General features: G+C 50.4%; 1 protein-coding gene across 2 annotated transcripts in view; it reads left to right on the top strand.

Annotated features, from left to right (window-relative positions):
* The window catches only part of Gry (trafficking protein particle complex subunit 11 gry), an 84,104-nt gene that overhangs the window by 40,233 nt on the left and 26,055 nt on the right, over positions 1 to 17,816 (top strand). For both annotated transcript variants that reach the window (XM_077695297.1, XM_077695298.1), the window contains exons 16-20: positions 2,865 to 3,003; positions 4,069 to 4,141; positions 7,508 to 7,565; positions 10,174 to 10,317; positions 15,069 to 15,268. In XM_077695297.1, the coding sequence (XP_077551423.1) occupies positions 2,865 to 3,003; positions 4,069 to 4,141; positions 7,508 to 7,565; positions 10,174 to 10,317; positions 15,069 to 15,268 (614 nt within the window). The remainder of the gene's footprint in view (positions 1 to 2,864; positions 3,004 to 4,068; positions 4,142 to 7,507; positions 7,566 to 10,173; positions 10,318 to 15,068; positions 15,269 to 17,816) is intronic.

Here is a 17,816-nt window from a genome sequence, read left to right as displayed (position 1 = left end):
GCAGAGAATAAACTACATATTGTTAAACCCAAAATAGAAAAGCCCCCTGCTGAAAAACACGACACATTTGTAGAGGTAGCCTTATGCAGATTGAGAATTGGCCGCACACACATCACACACTCGTACCTTTTAACAGACGCAAACAAGCCACACTGTCATCGGTGTTGGGGGCAGCTCTCAGTTCTTCATGTGCTTATTGAATGCGAGATGTGCAACATGGAGAGAAAACGTCACTTTCAAGAAATATACACTCATTGCATACCCTTGCACCCTTCATTGTTTTTATCAGATAGTAGTCCCATGTTTTCTTACAGAAGAGTCTTTAATCACCTTGCCGATGTTGACTTCTTTAAAGTACATAACATACTGCCCATGATCTCGCTTGGCCTCATGTTCCGTCACAAAACAATGGCGGTATTGTGGGGTTTTTAACACCTTGCATACCAATATTTCTTACTTTTAATTATGGCCCTATACACCAACTTCCATAGTTTAATCCTAATGTAGTGGATTTTTTACAGATCCCTTTTTAATATCACCTCGTAGCATCCCACCATTGTCATGGCGCTCTTTGCCCTGGTCGGCCTTGCGCCATAAAAGCCTAAATCATCATCAAGGGACGTCACTCGTAGGTGGGGCCACGGTATGTCCTCGGGGCCAATATACAGTTGCGAAACTCCGCTTCAGAATCCGGGCAGCGCTAGCCCTCCTGCTCCGTGGAAGCTGAGGGGCAAGTCAACGTGCGCGGCACCTAGGAGATAAAAGCTTAAGGGGGGACACTGGTCTTGAGGACCGAAAATTTGCAGAAAAATCAATTTTCTGTATTAATTTTATTTGCAGTCTACAGGTCCCAAAGAATGTATCTGCAAACTATTATAGCTATATCATAAGTATTCACAAAGCTGTTGCCCTTTGAAGGCGCCTAAATGACCATTTTTGCCTATGTTTGCAAACTTCGTGCCTTGTTTTCTCAGAACCAATTTTTTCCCCACATGGTCAGCTGTCGGGTACAATATCTTGGGATGTACTGGTTCGATTTACATCATTTTTGCTGCATTCGAAAGCTTATGAACTGAACAGTGCAATAAAACCACAAAAGTATAGAATGTATTTTTGCTGGCACAAGATTTTATGCAGTTAGTTCTACAAAAACATTGTAAATTGATGACCCGAAATTTACGAATTTTACAGCATTCGCAGAAACCATGCTAAAATTACTGCAGTGGTATAGTTGCACTCCCTGGTCCTTCTAGAGCACAAAGGGATAAAAGCTATTTGAGTATTTCATAGGCATATAATGAAAAAATTGCCCGAAACGGAGTGACATAACATGTTGCACAACTCTAACCTTACACCCCATAGACGAAAACTGACTGCATATTTGTGCTCAGGATGTTGAAATACACCGAATGTGTAAATTTCAAGCACATAGGTTAAAAAATTCCCCCGCATTTCCCCGAGGGGGAGAATGTGAAAGTGCGAATGCACGGTTGTCGGCCCGCTTGTCGGCACGGTTGTCGGCTCGGCTCCCGCAGCCCACCGCCTCGCCGCCTTCTCTTCCATCTCTTCCATCGGGTTTGTAGTATCACGTGTACACCACGCAGTTATCAAGCCGCTATAACGCCGCTGAGTCGCCAACGCACGCCGCTGACGACGTAGTTTGAATGCGTTAAAGATATAAGGCGCGTCACTAACACTGATATCAGCGTCGCGTCCGTGGCTTGGTCGGTAGAGCGTCGCGCTGCGGCCGCAAAGTCCTCGGATCGAAACCTGGCGCCGGATGCTGTTTCTTTTTTAAATATAGAGGAGCACTGCGGACGCCGCCGCCGCCGACGGTGGATGGTTTGGGGTCGCTTATAAAGTGCATTCGCACTTAAAAATAACAAAAATGTCCTAAAGACCAGTGTCTCTCCTTAACTTTGCTACTATTATTCAAATTTTTTTTTTGTAAAATAAAGATTGCTTTTTAAATCGAAATGCACAAATTAGGTGAAATTTACTTGCGTTTTTGCGGCTTTTCTTTTTATGACTTGCGGCAGCAGCCGCAAGCACTCGAGTATTAGTACTGTACTTCAACTTTCTGCTGACCGACGACAGGCTAGTGAACTTGCCCCGTGCTTGCCGTGGCGCAGGGGGGCAACCAAAGGCTGGCTTTTGATACATGGGGCCTGTGGGGAGTTTCGCAACTGGTATATATCCAGTGACCTTGAGTTGCGCAGTGCCACCCCCCACTTTTCTCTGGCATCCCAAAGGGGCACACTCTGGAGATTGTAAAAGATGCTACAGCGCAAAATAAAACACGGACACAGAAAGACGACGGGACGAGTGCTGACTTCCAACTAAATTTAATACGATGAACCTTCCACCTTTTATACACATTCTTCATGTTAACGTAACTACAAAGAATTCTAATATTACACCACCATATCAGCATGCGTTCAATGCAGTTGGCACAAACTGTACAAACAACAAGTCACATCATGCCGAAAGTGCACCACGTGCTTGAAAGGAAGTCTATCTCTAGTGATCTAAATCTAGTGCATCGAACGCCTGCTGGTATGGTGGTGTAATACTAGAGATTAGAATTTTTTGTAGTTATGTTAACATGAAGAATGTGTATAAAAGGTGGGAGGTAGTTGGAAGTCAGCCCTCGTCCCGTCGTCTGTGTCCATGTTTTATTTCACGCTGCAGCATCATTTACAGCGAACTACCAAGTCGCCCAACAGTACACTTTGTTGCACTGTGCAGAGTTGGTGCACGGCTGGGGGTGCCCTCCACTGCCGTTGTGCAGGGCCCAGTCCATGCCAGCCAGTTTGGAGGAGAGAGGCGCCAATGCCCCCTTCTCTTGTGCCTGGCTGCTGCAGGGCAGTGCGCCCGTGGCCTTCCCGGGCCTGTCGGAGGCGAGCGTGGCCGTGGCGGACGTGGCCTGGCGGGAGGCCCTGTCCCCCGGCCGGCCCAGGGAGCCCCTGCAGAACCTCGACATGGACCACATCGTCCAGTCCAGTTGGGTGCCCACTCCTTCCCCCCTTTGTTCTGCTCCCCCAACAACCTGGGGGGGCCTGGAGTCTGAAGTGCCTGCTGGCCCCTTCCAGGCGGCCGATAGACAGAGCCACAGAAACGACGAGTGGCAGCCAGGAGAATATTCTTCACGTCGTGCTTTCCACAGTTGTGCAGCTTGTCTTTTTAAGCGTGATTTTTCGCTGTACTTTCAGTACCGCATTGATGGCCACGAAAAAGGACGCGCACTGAGTGAAATGGGCAAAAGAAGGGTTGTTTTCTTGGAAAAACTGTGAGGGGGCGTCATTTAGCTTGTGGCACTCCGGTCTGCAGACTTGGTAGTCGTCAAGCACTGTGCCCAAACCAACCCTTTGTTAGCACCCGCCAAAAAATGCGAAGGCCATCGTGGCAATGAATGCACGTTTCCAATTAATCATTGAAATTGTCTTTGGACAACTGTGCCTATTAATTGTGCAAAGTATGGCGAGCCTGCCCCAATGTTGCTATTGTTTAACGTTCCATTTGTTTAAAGGAATGAGGCACAGTGGAGTCAGAGGGACTCTGGAGTGGATGAGCGTGGATTTTCTCTAATTCCATGGTTAAGCTTCTTTTCCCCATTCACTGGTTGTGCGGCATCCTAAATGTACGAGGCATCTGCTAAATTTAGCCCCGCAGCCTTTCTGGCATGTCACTGCAGCCAACATATTGTATACTGAGTACGCACAAGTCTGAAAAGCTCACAATGTGGGCTCCACACTCCAGGCTCAAGTGTGGTGAGGTGATTAAGCTTGACTTTGCTCTGGCACTGTAAGCCGGGGGCAGTGCGTTAGCCCAGCGTGTTGGTATGGCCTGATCCGTCCTTGTGGGAAGCGGTGAGGTGACCAGCTGTGCTGTGTATGGCTTGTGTGCCTCTTCAGAGGTGTGGAAACTCACGGCTTGGCCTTCCCGCTTGAGAGGGAAACACGAGGGCGTGACCATACTTGCTTCCTGTCGGGACGTGAGCTCTGCCGCGCCTCCTGGCCGGCAGAACGGGGGTGACCTCCTCTTCCCCTCCTCTTGTGCCCCTCCCAGTCGAGTGCAAGGTGCAGTTTGGCCACTCGGCCTTCTACGCTGACCAGCGGGTCTGCCTCAAGGTGTTCCTCAGGTGAGCCCCCGTGTTTCTCCGAGTGTGCGGCACAGTGCCATCAAAAGAGTGTCTTGGCAATCCTGCTTCTTGCGATTTTTTTTTATCCTAAGGTGTGTTTGAATGTCTTGTTACTAAAAGTGTATTAGATGCAAAGCATCTCTTAGTCGACCCTCTGGCGTCCGCACCTCTCCTCCTCGTCCCCCTGGACAGACCAGGACCAGGACAAAAACCAGGACAGAAAGAAGAAGACAACTCGTGTTGTTGTCTTTTTCTTTCTGACCTGGTTTTTTGCGCGCTGTTTCACCACTATGATGCTTAGTAGAAGCTGACTGCTAGTTTGATCGAGTATTGCTGAATGCCAATGTTTTCATGTTAACATGTTTGCGTGGATGTTCTATGTGTAGCTAAATAAATTTGTTGTCTCCACGTGTGCCAAAAAAAACCTTGCCTTCTGCGTACTCGCATGTCGTCTACCTGTTTCAGAGCGAATTTCCCATGTGTTTGCTATGGAAGAGCCGACAGAGGGACCTGTGTTATGTGGCAAAGCCAACTCTATTCAGGGGAGGATTCAGCAGCCTTTGTTACGCAGCTTCCATCTTCTGATAATGGCTTTTTATTCTTGGATTCACTGGCAGTTTTCCAAGTATTTCAAAGGACCAAAAGCTCTTCAAGCAGGCTCTGTGAATCAAATCGACTGTCAAACAATATCAGTGAGGTATTTGTATTCGAATATGGAGTAGTACAGATTATTTATTTGAGCTACCTTGGTCGGGCACATTATGAATTGCTTTTCTGCCTTCAGAGCACGGTTCCAACTTTTTCACCGTGGTCACCAGCAAGTTTATTTTGTGCTCGGGAGTATTTGGCTCGGAGTACCACACCTGCTCGCACAATGAGTGCACTTGTTTTTACCTAGGAAAATACGGGTGCTTACTCAGGAAGCCTTCATTGCAAGAAAACCACTTCCGTACCCATACTCTGGGCATTCTAGACCGCTGCAGATGAAGTTTGGCTGATTTGTGGTGGGTGCGCTCTAAACGCCAGCTGCACTCCAAATTTCAATCCCCTCGAAACATTTCCGTATCAGCGGTGCAAACGACCGTCAAAAATCAAAGATTTTGAGAGCGAAATGGAGGAGAGTGCGGCCAGGCTGAAGTGACGTTCCAAGCGGCCGGAGCAGGCCTGTGCACAACACGTCGCCCTCACCACAGCCGTGAGAGAAACGCGGTTCCCCTAGTTCCCCTGGCTGGCCGTGGGAACAAGCGGTGCCACTTCCTCTTCATGGCTGTTGGTGCGATCTGCCAGTAGGGAGGCAGCGGAGCTGTTTTAAAAGCTGCTTCCGGCTGATTAACGAGTCGTTTCACAGGGCTACCAGTCATGTCCCAGTTGGTGTGGGGGTGCGTACCGTACGTGGGAAGTAAGATTGGCCAAGGTGAAATTTTGGTACCGCAGCGAAGCTTAAAGGAGCCATGAAGACAAAATACAAGTTGAGTTTATTAAAAAGACGGCTTAGTCCCGATAACAATGATACCAATGTCATCGCAACCTTCGAACAAATAACGGAGATATTAAAGAAAACGTGTGAAGCCGTGGTGACCCCCTAGCCAATTTCCCGCAACTTTTCTATGACGTCACGGAACCTTGTTTGTGCGATTGGCGGCCGCCTAACTGACTTGTCGCGACGACACATGACTGGACGTCTGTAATGGGGCCTCTAGTTCCATTTGACCGCACCACTTGAATGCTAACGTGCAGTTGACGCACTGAAAATTATGTTTTATTGTTGGCCCGTATGACGTCATTCTTGCTCATAACACGTCACTGTGGCGCAAAATTTGAAAGTTTTTAAATACTTCTTGCTTTTTTTCGTTAAAAAAACATCTTTTGTGGCTGTAATGGAGCTGAGTGAGATACTGAATCCTAGTTCTTTCAAATTAAACGAAGTTGTATTTTCTCTTCATGGCTCCTTTAAAGGGGCCTTGCAGACAAAACACAAGTTTGGTTCATTCGATAGATTGCCTCATTGGAATCATACTGACACCACTTTTAACGTACACTTTGCTCAAATAAACTATATAATTAGGAAAAAAGGGAAGGGCCATGCGACCCACCAGCACATTTCCCGTGACAGAACAAACGATGTCATATGCCAAGCTGTGCGGTCGGCCGAAGCTGGCAAAAGCGAACGAAAAATTAGGCAGGGCTTATGAGCTTGCCGAGTCAGCTGTTTGCGCCCAGCAGCATGAATGGTGGGGTAAACAATAAAAGTTACAAGAATACACGTCAGCATAGAAGTACCAATGCGCACTGCTGTTGGTACTGGGCGCACTATGCTTGTTTTAGCTGCACAGCTGTCCACCGCCTCGGAGTTGTCTTACACGACACTAGGCCGACTGGCGTAAGCGGCATTGTCTTACAGGACCCTGTTTGTCGAGGATACCCCACGTTTCACAAAGCGATTTCTTTCTAACTGAACGAAAACAAGCCAAGTATAAAACAAAGCAAAGGCTGAAAACGGCCCTTTGTGGCATAGTGGCGCCATCTAGGTTGACTAACGGTAAACGAAGCTCCGCAATCGCCTGCAGGGTGATTGCGGATGTCATGGATGTCATTGCAGAAAACGAGAAAACACGATTTGGCGGGAGAATCAAAATTTTAGCTTGAATTGATTAATTGCTCAGTGAGTAAAGCATCGCTTGCTTCCAGACAGGCACAGGGGGCACTATAAAACACGAAATCTTCCGAATAAAACAAACTTGCACTTTGTCTGCATGGCCCCTTTGAAGAGAGATTGTGGCTAGTGAAGGGGACATGGCCTAGCCAAGGTGCAGCTGGCCTTGAGGTGGCGGCGAGAAGGCGGGGTGTGCACAGAGCGGGCTCACCTCCTCGGGCCTTCACCGGAAGGGGGCTTGTGGGAGTGGCTGCCAGCTGGGGAGGAGGGCTTTGGCGTGTGGCACCGACAGCTGCAGCAACGCCGAGGGCGACGCGAAGCCGCCTATACAAGCTTGGCCTGAAAACGGTTGTGGTTGTAACTGAGGAAGGAACGGGAACCTTCACTGTTGCACAGCCTCGGCCATGATTCAGGTGATTGCTGGCATAGCAGGAAAGATGAAACGCAGGTCACTGGCCTAGTCAAAGGGCACTAGGGGAGCAGAGCCATTTGGGACTGCTTGTTCACAGTGAAAGCAGCCAGCAGAAAGCGCAGATTTATGTGGCCCTCGGTAGTGTTGACAGAGATGTGGCGGGGATGCGTGTGGCGGTCATTTGTGCAGCAGCGCTGTGTGGACAGTCCGGGGGGGGGTTGGTTGACATGTCAGCACAAGCGTGGCATCGTTGGGGGGCATCTTGGTGGGGGGGGTCGCTGAGACGGCTTCCCGTGTGCAGGTCCAACTGCCCCCTGCCCATCAAGGCCTGCAGCTTGAAGGTGCATTTCAACAACCAGGTGGGTGCGTGTGGGTGTTGCGGAGGAAGCCCTGTGGGGAGCCACGGCTGGCAAGCAGGCCCCCGGCATGCCACCACGCTTTGTGGTGGGGCGCTCCGAAGGGGCCTTTTGGAGCGCGTGCTTGCCCGGGGTGCGTGCAAGTCTGGCTAATGCGGAGAGTGTGGCGTTACACGCGCCACACAGATTGCTCCAGCACTTGACGCGAGGACAGGGAGGTGCACCAAGGGCAGCCACGTTGTGCTGCGTGCAGACTAGCTTAGCTGCACCCCCCCTGCGTCCTGCCACTGGGTATCTGCGGGGGCCAATCCGCAGCTCAGAGGCCCGGGCTGTCTTTGTGCCGATCCCTGCGCCGAGCACGTAGCACTCTGCTTCTGCTCCCTAAACGGGAGAGCTGGTGCGCTCCCTCCGCCCTTCACTTCCTTCAGAACTGCAGTCCACAATTGGGGGAGGCCAGATGATCCCCCAAGAGGAGAAGGTGGAGGTGACAGAGGGACCCGTGAGAGTGGTGGAAAACACAAATCGACACCAGCATCAGGCACGAGGACACCGGGTGAAATGCCTTGACAAGTGTTTCAGAACCTTCAGTGACTGCCTTGTCAGTGTTCTCCGACGACCACACACTTTGTGGCAAATACAGGAGCCCTGCGTTTGAGACTCCCCAAGTCACTCGTGCTAGCAACAGTTTTTGCTTCAACCGACTGAATGGGAAAGCATGCTTCTGTGTACATTTAATTTTGCTGCCACAGGCTACGTTTTATTTAAATTGAAAAATATTGGCTTTGTTGCGTAAAGGCTCAGTGTACGTGGTGTTTGGTGGCAATTAACGATGCTAGGTGCTGGATCTATGGAGGTTTCAGTTATGCTTAAGTTTGTTGTTCCAAGGTTAGACTACCGTGTGAGTCGGAATAGAGGTCGAGATTTTTTGCAAGGACGTTTGCCAAAAAGTCATCTCTCGACCTATATACCAGTCATTGGCATAATAACATTTCTCATCTGGCAACCAGGGAGCCCATCGGACCCATCTAAACTGCAAAGGCACCATCGCCACCAACCTCAGTCAGATGCTCTGGCATCCTTTTTTTGTTGTTGTTGTTGTTGCTTCTCTATCAGTGAGCGTGTGGGTGCTATTCTCGTCTTGCTCTAGTCAAGTTGAGGCAGTTGGTGCCAGTTCACAACAGCATTTAAAAGAAACATCATACCCAAGCCAAAGGCAATATGCCGGACTAGCACCAGTTCAGTGTCACAGAAAAGAGTGCACACTACATTCGCAACATTCGCAAGACCTTGCTTTGTCGGCATCCGTAATTGCAGGATGAGGTGGCGAATTTTGTCCGCTAGGATTGTGCGACTCCCCTATGAACGGATGGCCAGCCACAACACCAAGATGCCTGCGCATGGGTGTCCTGATGAGATGTTCTTGTGAGGGCGCATCCCCGGACTGCACCGAGGACAGCTTGCTATGTGGGAGACAGCCAGATGGAGTCGTCCGACGAGGTTTAAGACAGCTCTGATGAGTAACTTTGGAAAAAACAAGGGCTCGTAACATCAGCCAAACAATAATAATAGGTACCTGAATTTTGTTTTCAATTTCCCGCCAACAAGGTGAGGGTGTTGACCTATATTCCAGCTCGACCTATATTTTGACTTACACGGTATGCGAGGAATCTTAAAAAGATGCAACTAGCACTGTTTTTAGGGCGCAGCTGTTGCCTTGACTTTGCAGTGTAGGCATCCTCGTAACCGAGTGACCGAACGCAGCAGCGATGGCAGAGAGAGAACAGAGCGTCTGGGGTGAGCAGGAGGGTGTCATCTCTCTCAGTACCTCCCCCCCCCCCCCCCCCCCCTCACTTTGGTTTCACGCGTCGTCACATGACGAGCGCCCTCCCCGTCCTCCCCCTCCCCAAACGCTGTTTGGCTTGTGTGACATGACCAACCACGTGACATTTGCACCCGAGTTGCAACAACGTGCTCGCTGCTGCCCCCTGTGTGGCTAATGCGAAGCACGTGACATTTGTGCGGGAGGTTCAAGCACGGTTTGCGATGCGCTGGATGGCAGCAGGGACATTCTGGAGACCCAGCAGCTATGCGCCGTGACCGAGGAGACTGCAGCTTGCGCTGCGCCCAAATTTCGCATTAGCTAAGGGGACACTAATCATCCGTGCATATTCCTCGTCCTCTCCAGTTTGTGCACTGTTGTTTTTACGCCAAGCAGTACCAAGTAGCCCAATTTTGCAGCATTTTTCAGATTCCTCTGGCATGTGCAAGGACACCTGCCCCCACAGGCACTGGTTTTGACACCGTGTCCCTTTTGCAATGTGCTGCATGTGTTGCCCTGTGCGTGGAAGCGGGGGAAAAAGAGTCTGCCAGGACCAGCACTGGTTCCTGTCTGGCTTGGTGCCCTGCTGCCGCAGAGCTGCTGCTCCTGCTGGTGCACGAGTGCGGGCACCAGTGTTGAGGCACTAGAGGTTGCTCGGAACAGCACCAGTGGGGGGGGGGGGCAGCTGCTAGCACACTGTGCGACCAGAGCCGTGGCCAAAGAGGTGCCCGCCGAGAGTGCAGGGCATGTCCCCCGACGGTGTGGTGCAGTGTGCCATGCCCTGTGGTGCAGCACTACAACGCCCTGTGCGTGGTGGAGGGCGGGGCGGAGCCCTCGGCCATGGGGGGCGGCAGCCTGCACCTGGTTCCCCGGCGGACGCAGTCCTTCTCCTTCGCCTTTCTGCCCCGCAGCACGGACATCAACACCGACATTCAGGTGGGCTGCTACTCACTTTGAATTGAATTGAACATGGGTTTTGTTGCAACCAACATGACATGGGTACGGGAGGTGGTGCCAAGGTTAAGAAAACCGCAAGTGGGAACCTCCTGTACAAACAACAAAATGACTATAGAACAAAGTTACAAGGAGAACGCTGGTAAACAGAATAGAAAACAGTATTGTACAAACATTAAAAAAATCAGCTGCGAGAATAAGAAGAAAAGTACAATTCGACGCGTCGCATCACTGTAATGAAGACAATAGGTGAAGCTTTTTTGAGGGTATGACAGAAGAAGAAGTTTTGATGTCCAGGTTTAAGTATTCCACAAGTGCAAGCACGAGAACTGGATAGTTTTTACTTTGGGAAGTAGAGTGTTGTTGCGAGAGGAGAACCGAGTGGTTCAAGATAGTGCTAGGAGGGAAAATAGATATCAGGAGTCCACAACGCAGTACTTTGAAGAACCGAGTGCCAACATTTAACAGGTAAAGACGGGGGAGGGGCAAAACCACAAGTTCAATGAACAGAGGACTAGAAGAAGATAGACGAAAAGAAAAAGTAATGATTGTTAAAGCTTGTTTTTGGAGTTTTAGAAGAGGCCAGAGATGATTACATTACGTGCTGCCCCAAGACGATATACAATAATTCAAATGGCTGTGAACAAACACTAATGTTTTTTATATCAAAGTAAGATTGAGCCCTGAGCAGGTCATGTATTTCATATGAAACCTTTCTACAAATTGAATTTACATGGTAATGAATGCATGCATTGCACTCTTTTGTGGACTGCACTCCTCCTATTCTCCTGTGAGCTGTATCATTTCTTTTCATTTTAAGGGTTCTACAGGTTTTCCTGCTCAATTTAATCCAATCGCCATACAATTTAATCCAGGTGCCGGCCAACTTAATCAAGTGCCATCTAATTGAATCCAGGTGCCAGCAAATTTAATCCAGCTGTCAGAAGGTTGTTCAGGAGTGTTTTGTGTGAAATTAGGTGCAGCTTTGCGGACTTTATTGTGTGTGGTCGAGGGAAAACTTGGTGTTTCTTGATCCATTATGGGCAAAATATCGTATGCGCACAGCTTGATGAACATTTACTAACGCGCAGACCAGGAAAGCGGTCTTGTTTAATCGTTTGATGCCGTGTGCTAATCGTCTGCGAGATCATCAGAAGTGTCGTCTGCTCGCGTATTGTTACGTGAGCAGACGATACTTCTGGCATGAGAAGACGGTATTATATTTTTGAAATATTGCTTAACATAGCAGAAAAGCGGTCATTGATTGAAAATAAGAATGCAAAGGCATTTAAGTGTTGTTTTTATCACAGGAACTTCTTAAGGCATTGTTACGCGAGGAACAGATGATGCTTCTGACGGGAGTTATGGATGACGCTCTCGCAGGCGATCAGCTGACAGAACATGGCACCAGCGGATCGAAAAAGACTGCTGTCATGGTGTCTGAGTGTTAGTAAATGTCCATTACGCTGTGTGCATAAGATATGGATAAAGATACTTTACGTTTTCACCACGCCACATGCAACAAAGTTCACAAAGCTATTCCTAATTTCGCACAAAACACCCCCGAATAACTTTCTGACAGCTGGATTAACTTGGTTGGCTCCTGGAGTAAATTCGTTGGCACTTGGATTAAATTCGCTGGCACCTGGATTAAATTAGATGGTGTTTGGATTAAATTAGATGGCACCTGGATTAAATTGGCTGGTGCCTTGAGTAAATTAGATAGCGATTTAATTAAATTGAGCGGGAAAACCTGAAGTTGTGGCAATACCTCTGTGCCACTTCCCTGTGCAACTGCGTTAACGTGTTTCCACCTCCATGGCATCCGTTACGTGACCACACCGCCGTCGCTTTCCTTTGCACGATTTTGCCGCCTCTGCAGAAGTGCCAGCTACTGGGACGTGTGCGCAGCAAGTTTTCGTAGCGGCCGCTGCATGCTTGGCTTGGCTCAAGACTTTTCTGCTTCCCTTGGGAGTGGAAGAGTTGTGGCAGTGGCTGCTGTCTGCACTCACGCTGTGCCGGAATCTGAATTCGTGCCTGAAAAATTTCAGTGTGATACGTGAGTTTAAAGCGCCTCACAGCCAAACTACATTGCGTGCAGGAGTTTGCTTGCTACAAGCACCTTGTTGCATGGCAAGGGCAGCGGGAACCCTCACAATGGCTGTAGATTACGGTCATGTTTAAACACCTGCGAACGAGTTATACCCCTGTCACACGGGCACTTTCAATCGCGATTGAGTCGATCCGGATCGAGCTCAATCTGGATCGGGCCTCTGCTACACGGCAGTTTCAATCGCGATCGAGCTCGATCCCGCTCGAACTCAATCCTGGTTTCTCAAGCGCGATCGAGGCTTCCAAGCGCGATCGAACGAAAGCGGCGATACTCTCGTCCCCGCTGAGTAATGGCACAGAATGTGACAACTTCAACTAACGCCACAAATTGTGTCAAATAACTTGACTCAAATAAGCGCGAGGTAATATTTACATAGTTACGTATACCTACGGTCGCGCGAAGTTACCAGACGCCGGCCGCAAGTACATTGTTAGCGCCATCTGGCGTACACAAGTGCAACCGGTGCAACTTCTCGATCGTGATTGAAACGGGCCGTGTAGCAGCTGCAGTACGTCGAGCGCGCTCAAAAACTCGGATCGCAATTCACTTCAATCGCGATTGAAAGTGCCCGTGTGACAGGGGTATTATACCACACTCCTCGACTACCTCTGAGGCAGCTCTAAAATGCTGCTCAGCGGCACTACATTTACTGCCAGTGGTGGCCCTAAAACGGGTGTCGTCATCTTTTAAGGTCGTAAATGTGTCGCAGAACGACACTGAAAACGAAAAGGGGCTCAGAGTCACCACTTCCGCAGCTGCTCTGGTTTGGGACAATGGCCATGCAAATAGTTATGTTGGGAATAGGTTGGAACAAACTGCATATGTCTCGAGGCAGTCCTCTGCCTGTAACCAGTGACGGTAGTGCCATGTGATCCAGTAACACAAGACGAGATGACACCGAGTCGACAGCGAATCAATCTTTCCCATTGGAACTAGGTAAAGTACAAGCACAACACTGCATGTGATAATCGAGGCAGAACACAAACGATACTATGTGCTTGTGTCCAGTATGTCAGCAAATGCACAAAAAATGGTAGAAATCGAATAAGAACGATCCTACCAGTAAGACCTTGTGCATAGGTTGGTTGGTTTGCTTTTGGTAGCCCTTCAAACTTGGCATTGGCAGCAGTGAAGCAGGGGACAAGGCACTGACAGCGGGGTGAGAAGCAAAGGGAACTGTATTTAGTGGCATTTACACACGGTATTTACAAAAAAGCATGAGAGAACCTTGCTGCTTAACAATCGGCTACCTCGGTTCTGCCATAGGTCATAGGTCAGTGCTGCCATAGATCGCCATCCTTGGCAATCAACAGCGGCATAGCTGGTACACCCTAGGCAACAAACGTTTTGCGTGCGATTAGCACGGAGGCTCACTGACAGCTTGGACTGACCAACTCCAGTCAAGTCTGCTGCTGGCTGTCTTCTACGGGAATTGAACCTTTTGCGCCCATTGTGTGCAGCACAGGGTGATTGCTCAGCCGGCTTCTTTTCCAGTGCAGAGCCAAACCCTGTCCTGCTCTCCCACGCGTGATGGTCGCAGGAGAAAGCATACACGTCGGCCAGGCATGTTCCCCACGGGTTGCCCCCAAAGGTCACTGCCCCTTGCACACTGCAAGCAGCGGGCACGGCACTTCTCTCCCATCTTTGTCGCGGTGGAATGGCAGTGGGGAGAGGGCGTCAGCAGCCTTGCACTGGCCATGCATGGCCAGCAACTTGCAGACAGCCAAGAGTGTCTGCAAACAGCTGGCCGGAGGGACTTTTCAGTGGTCCCTGGTATAGGGGAGATCTCCAGTTGTCTGGACGCTTGTCGTGTGCCTTCCAGTGGGCTGCAGTGTTCACGGGTCGTACAGGCTGCTCTGGGGAACACCTGTGCGCTGCTCGCTCGCAGTCGTGTTTCCCCTGCAGCTCTTGACCACTGTGAGTGCTGCTGAGAGGGGCTGGTGTCGAGGGTAGCGCAACACTGCCCGTCAGAGTACCAGGACGTGTGTGTGCCTGGCCTACCCAGCGTGAGGTCTGCAGCCACCCACGCACCTGATCCCCAGCTCAAAGCTGACGTTGTGGGAAAGGAACAGACCGAGTGCTTGCTTCATAAAGAAAGTGCGCCTGGTGTGACACGAATCGGAGACGCCGGCACTCATTTGTGCGCCTTGTAGAGCGCACACTCGGCAGTATCGAAGTAGAGATACGACGCACAGGCAGCTTAGCAGATTTGTTCGGGTGCAAGTATGTAGATGAAATGAGTGGGCTGCTTATGCGCTTTCTTTCCTTCGGCCCTGGTCTGGTTTCAGTTGGACGGGTTTTGGGCGAGCTGAATATTTTTGCTATCCTAGCACCAGCATGTGGAGACTGTAAGGCTCTCGTGAAGGGCCTCTCATTGTAGCATAGTTGGGAATGCAGGACCTCAAAGGTGACTTCCACCCACTTAGGCCAGGATGGAATGCATTGAGCTGATGTGCAGGCAGGCTGTCAGAGTGGATGGTGCAGTTGTGAAGTCACCAGGCCCGCTGTCGTGGCGGGCGTGTTGCACGACCCACTGGGTATCCCCGCACTGGTTGCATCATGGATGCGTGTGCTCACCACTGTAAGGATGATCGGGCAAAATGAGCGCCTTCGTGTGCAGGTGAGCTCGGTGCACCTTCGGCTGGGCTCGTCGTCCCCCGGCCTGACCTTGGCCTGGAACTGGGACTGGAGCCCCTCCCCCGGCGGCAGCGGCAGCGGTGGCGGCCGCCTGCAGGGCCTGGCCTGGGAGCCCATCCCGCGCAAGCCCTTTGGCGCCGACGAGGTGGCCTTTCACCACCTGCCGCAGCTGGCCTCCACCAGGTGGGCGCTGTGTGTGGGCCTCGCCTTCGCCCCTTGTCCCTAGGTTGGGCACACGACGAACCCGCTGGCCCGGCAGGGGCCCTCTGCGGTGGGCCCACAGCCAGCCCCAGTAAAGGGACCCTGCAACACTTGCCATCGACTACTAGTAATGTATTTTGGGATAAAGTCTATTGTCCCAGAAATCTCCTCCCGCAAGAATTATGAAAATCCGTTCACAATTAACGAAACTACGCGCGATGAGAAATCGCGCATAATCGTTCCCTCTCAACTCGACCGCGGGCAACGCGACGAAAGCTGCGCACTCTCTCCCGGAGAGGGGGGTGGCTCGCGGCGTTCTCTTCGGCGGCCTTCGGTATATCACATGCCGGGTAGTTTTCTCCTTTTCTCCGCAACGCGGAGAGGCCTATTTCCGGTCTGGTGCCACAAAAGAGCAGGCATGGGTACTTGCTCGCAAGTGCGCGCTCGGGCTGGTAGGATGTTTTTGAAGCAATAAACGTTTGCAGTCGAGTGGTCCCGTTGAAAGGGAAGTATTGAGCTCATCACTCAAACTCCGCGCGCACTCAAAACACAAAAGAAACGGCAAAACTGTGCCTACAGGATCAGGCATAGAAGAGGTTCATACACAGCGATGACGACGACGGAAATGGGAGAATCTACCCGCGAAGTTGACCAGTGACAGCCGATCGGGCAGCCATGGCCTATGTGACGTCCCTCGGGCCATGCATAATGAGGACAACTGAAGAGAGAGCGGTTTGTTTTTCCGCGTCTTTCACATCGATTTGCGCGCTCACCGCTTCACGTGCACGTGTAATATTTGGCTCAGGTATTCCTGGCAGTGTAATCTAAACGTTGCGCAGGTTTACTTGCACTGTTCAAAAAGTGTTGCAGGGTCCCTTCCCAGTAAGAAGACACAGGCGTCCTTGGGACAGCGGAAGCATAGGGACGCAGTGTTTCGGCTGGAGCGCAGAAAGCGTAGTGCAGAAAGAATGGCAGAGACCAGGCGAGACCGTCTCCAAGTGATCCAGCTCTAGCGGCAGTAGTAGTACCACAAGTAGTGCCTGCTGACCGAGTCACTTCCCCCACAAACTATTTCCACCACTTGCATACTGCTGGTAAAGCTGGAGTAGTGGTGGTGCGGAGTGGTCGTGTGTTTGGCCGACATACAACCTAACCACTTATTGTGTGGGACTGGATATACTGAGGCTTGTCCTGGCCACCGGAAGGCCTCCCATAGAAGTCACGGCGTGAGCATACTGCTTTAAACGCGGTCAGCCAAAGCACAATACCGCTTATAGTGCGGTTTTCTGGCGGGTCTGCTGATTGACTGGCGCAGCAGGTGCAGCTTTTTAGGGTCTTGAGAAAGAAAGAAAGAAAAAGGAATCGGCCCTCTCCCTTCTCTCCTCTAACTTCGACACACAAAAGAAAAAAATAGGCACCCTTTAGTTTGCGTGTTCAGTTTCTACTCACGGGATGACCACGACTGCCTTTGCTTGATGCACCTCGGAAGACTGCAAGCCCCCGTTCATTACGAGTTGTTTCGATAAGAACGTTGCTTGCGCATAAAAGCAACGGCCCTTTCCTTTTTCGAACATCTGGAGTGGGAATGGGTGATTGATCCATTAACTTTCCAATTAACCGATTAATGCTTCAGTCATGATTACTTTTTTTAACCGGTTTATCAGCCGAAGTCATGTGGGCAATATGAAACAGAGTGCAGTGCAGAAATTGTGCACAACGCGAGCGTGTCGAGGGTAATATTTGTGTTGAAAAAACCCGCATTCAGCAGAACAGAAAACGATCCAAGTGTTTGGCTGCTGAGCCCCACAACCGGCCACGGCGGCTGCTTTTGAGATGCGGGGCACGCCCGGCCTTTGCCGCCTGCTAAAGATACCAGGGTGGTCAAAATTGATGCGGAGCCCTCTGCTACGATGTGCCTCAGACCCCCTTGGATGTACCTTGGGTGAATTAAAACCCAAAGTCAAGAATGCTCAGAGGTGATGGGGATTGAAACTGCAGGCTGACATTCGAGAGAGACGGGAAAATGGCTACTGTTGATACGAGCATGCATGGTAGAACAAATAGCAAGCGGGCACTCGCACTGTTTTGCCATTGGGCTTTGGCGCAAGTAGACCGTGGTTAATCAGTGCATCCTGCAAAAGCGGCGAGTGCCAGTGTTCCTGGTTGTGGAATGGTGCTGATACGGTGATAAGTGTCCGAAACAAAAAGCAAGCACTGAGAGTGCCCACTTCCTGTGCACCTTCTGCATGTTTTCGTCCCTCAGTACACACTCACCCGAACTGCTAGTCTGGTAGGCGTCCTGCCCGCATCAGCGCCGTGGTGATGATAGCCTGCTCACCTCATGTGGGAACGGGCTGAGGAGAATATGGATATTACTTTTGCTATTACACCGTATTTATTCGCGTAATGAACCCTTCCCCCACTTTTCTTCTTGAGAATATACTTTTTTGTCACTTTGTATAGAAAATGCAGTGGGAATGCTTTTATCTCGGCATGGTTACTGATGCCGTAGACAGTTGCAGTAACTTTA

Source organism: Haemaphysalis longicornis, unplaced genomic scaffold (assembly GCF_048455015.1).
Source record: "Haemaphysalis longicornis isolate Haplotype H1 unplaced genomic scaffold, Haemaphysalis longicornis Haplotype H1 scaffold_14, whole genome shotgun sequence".
NCBI classification, from domain to species: domain Eukaryota; kingdom Metazoa; phylum Arthropoda; class Arachnida; order Ixodida; family Ixodidae; genus Haemaphysalis; species Haemaphysalis longicornis.
This window is presented reverse-complemented; position numbering and strand designations above follow the sequence as displayed.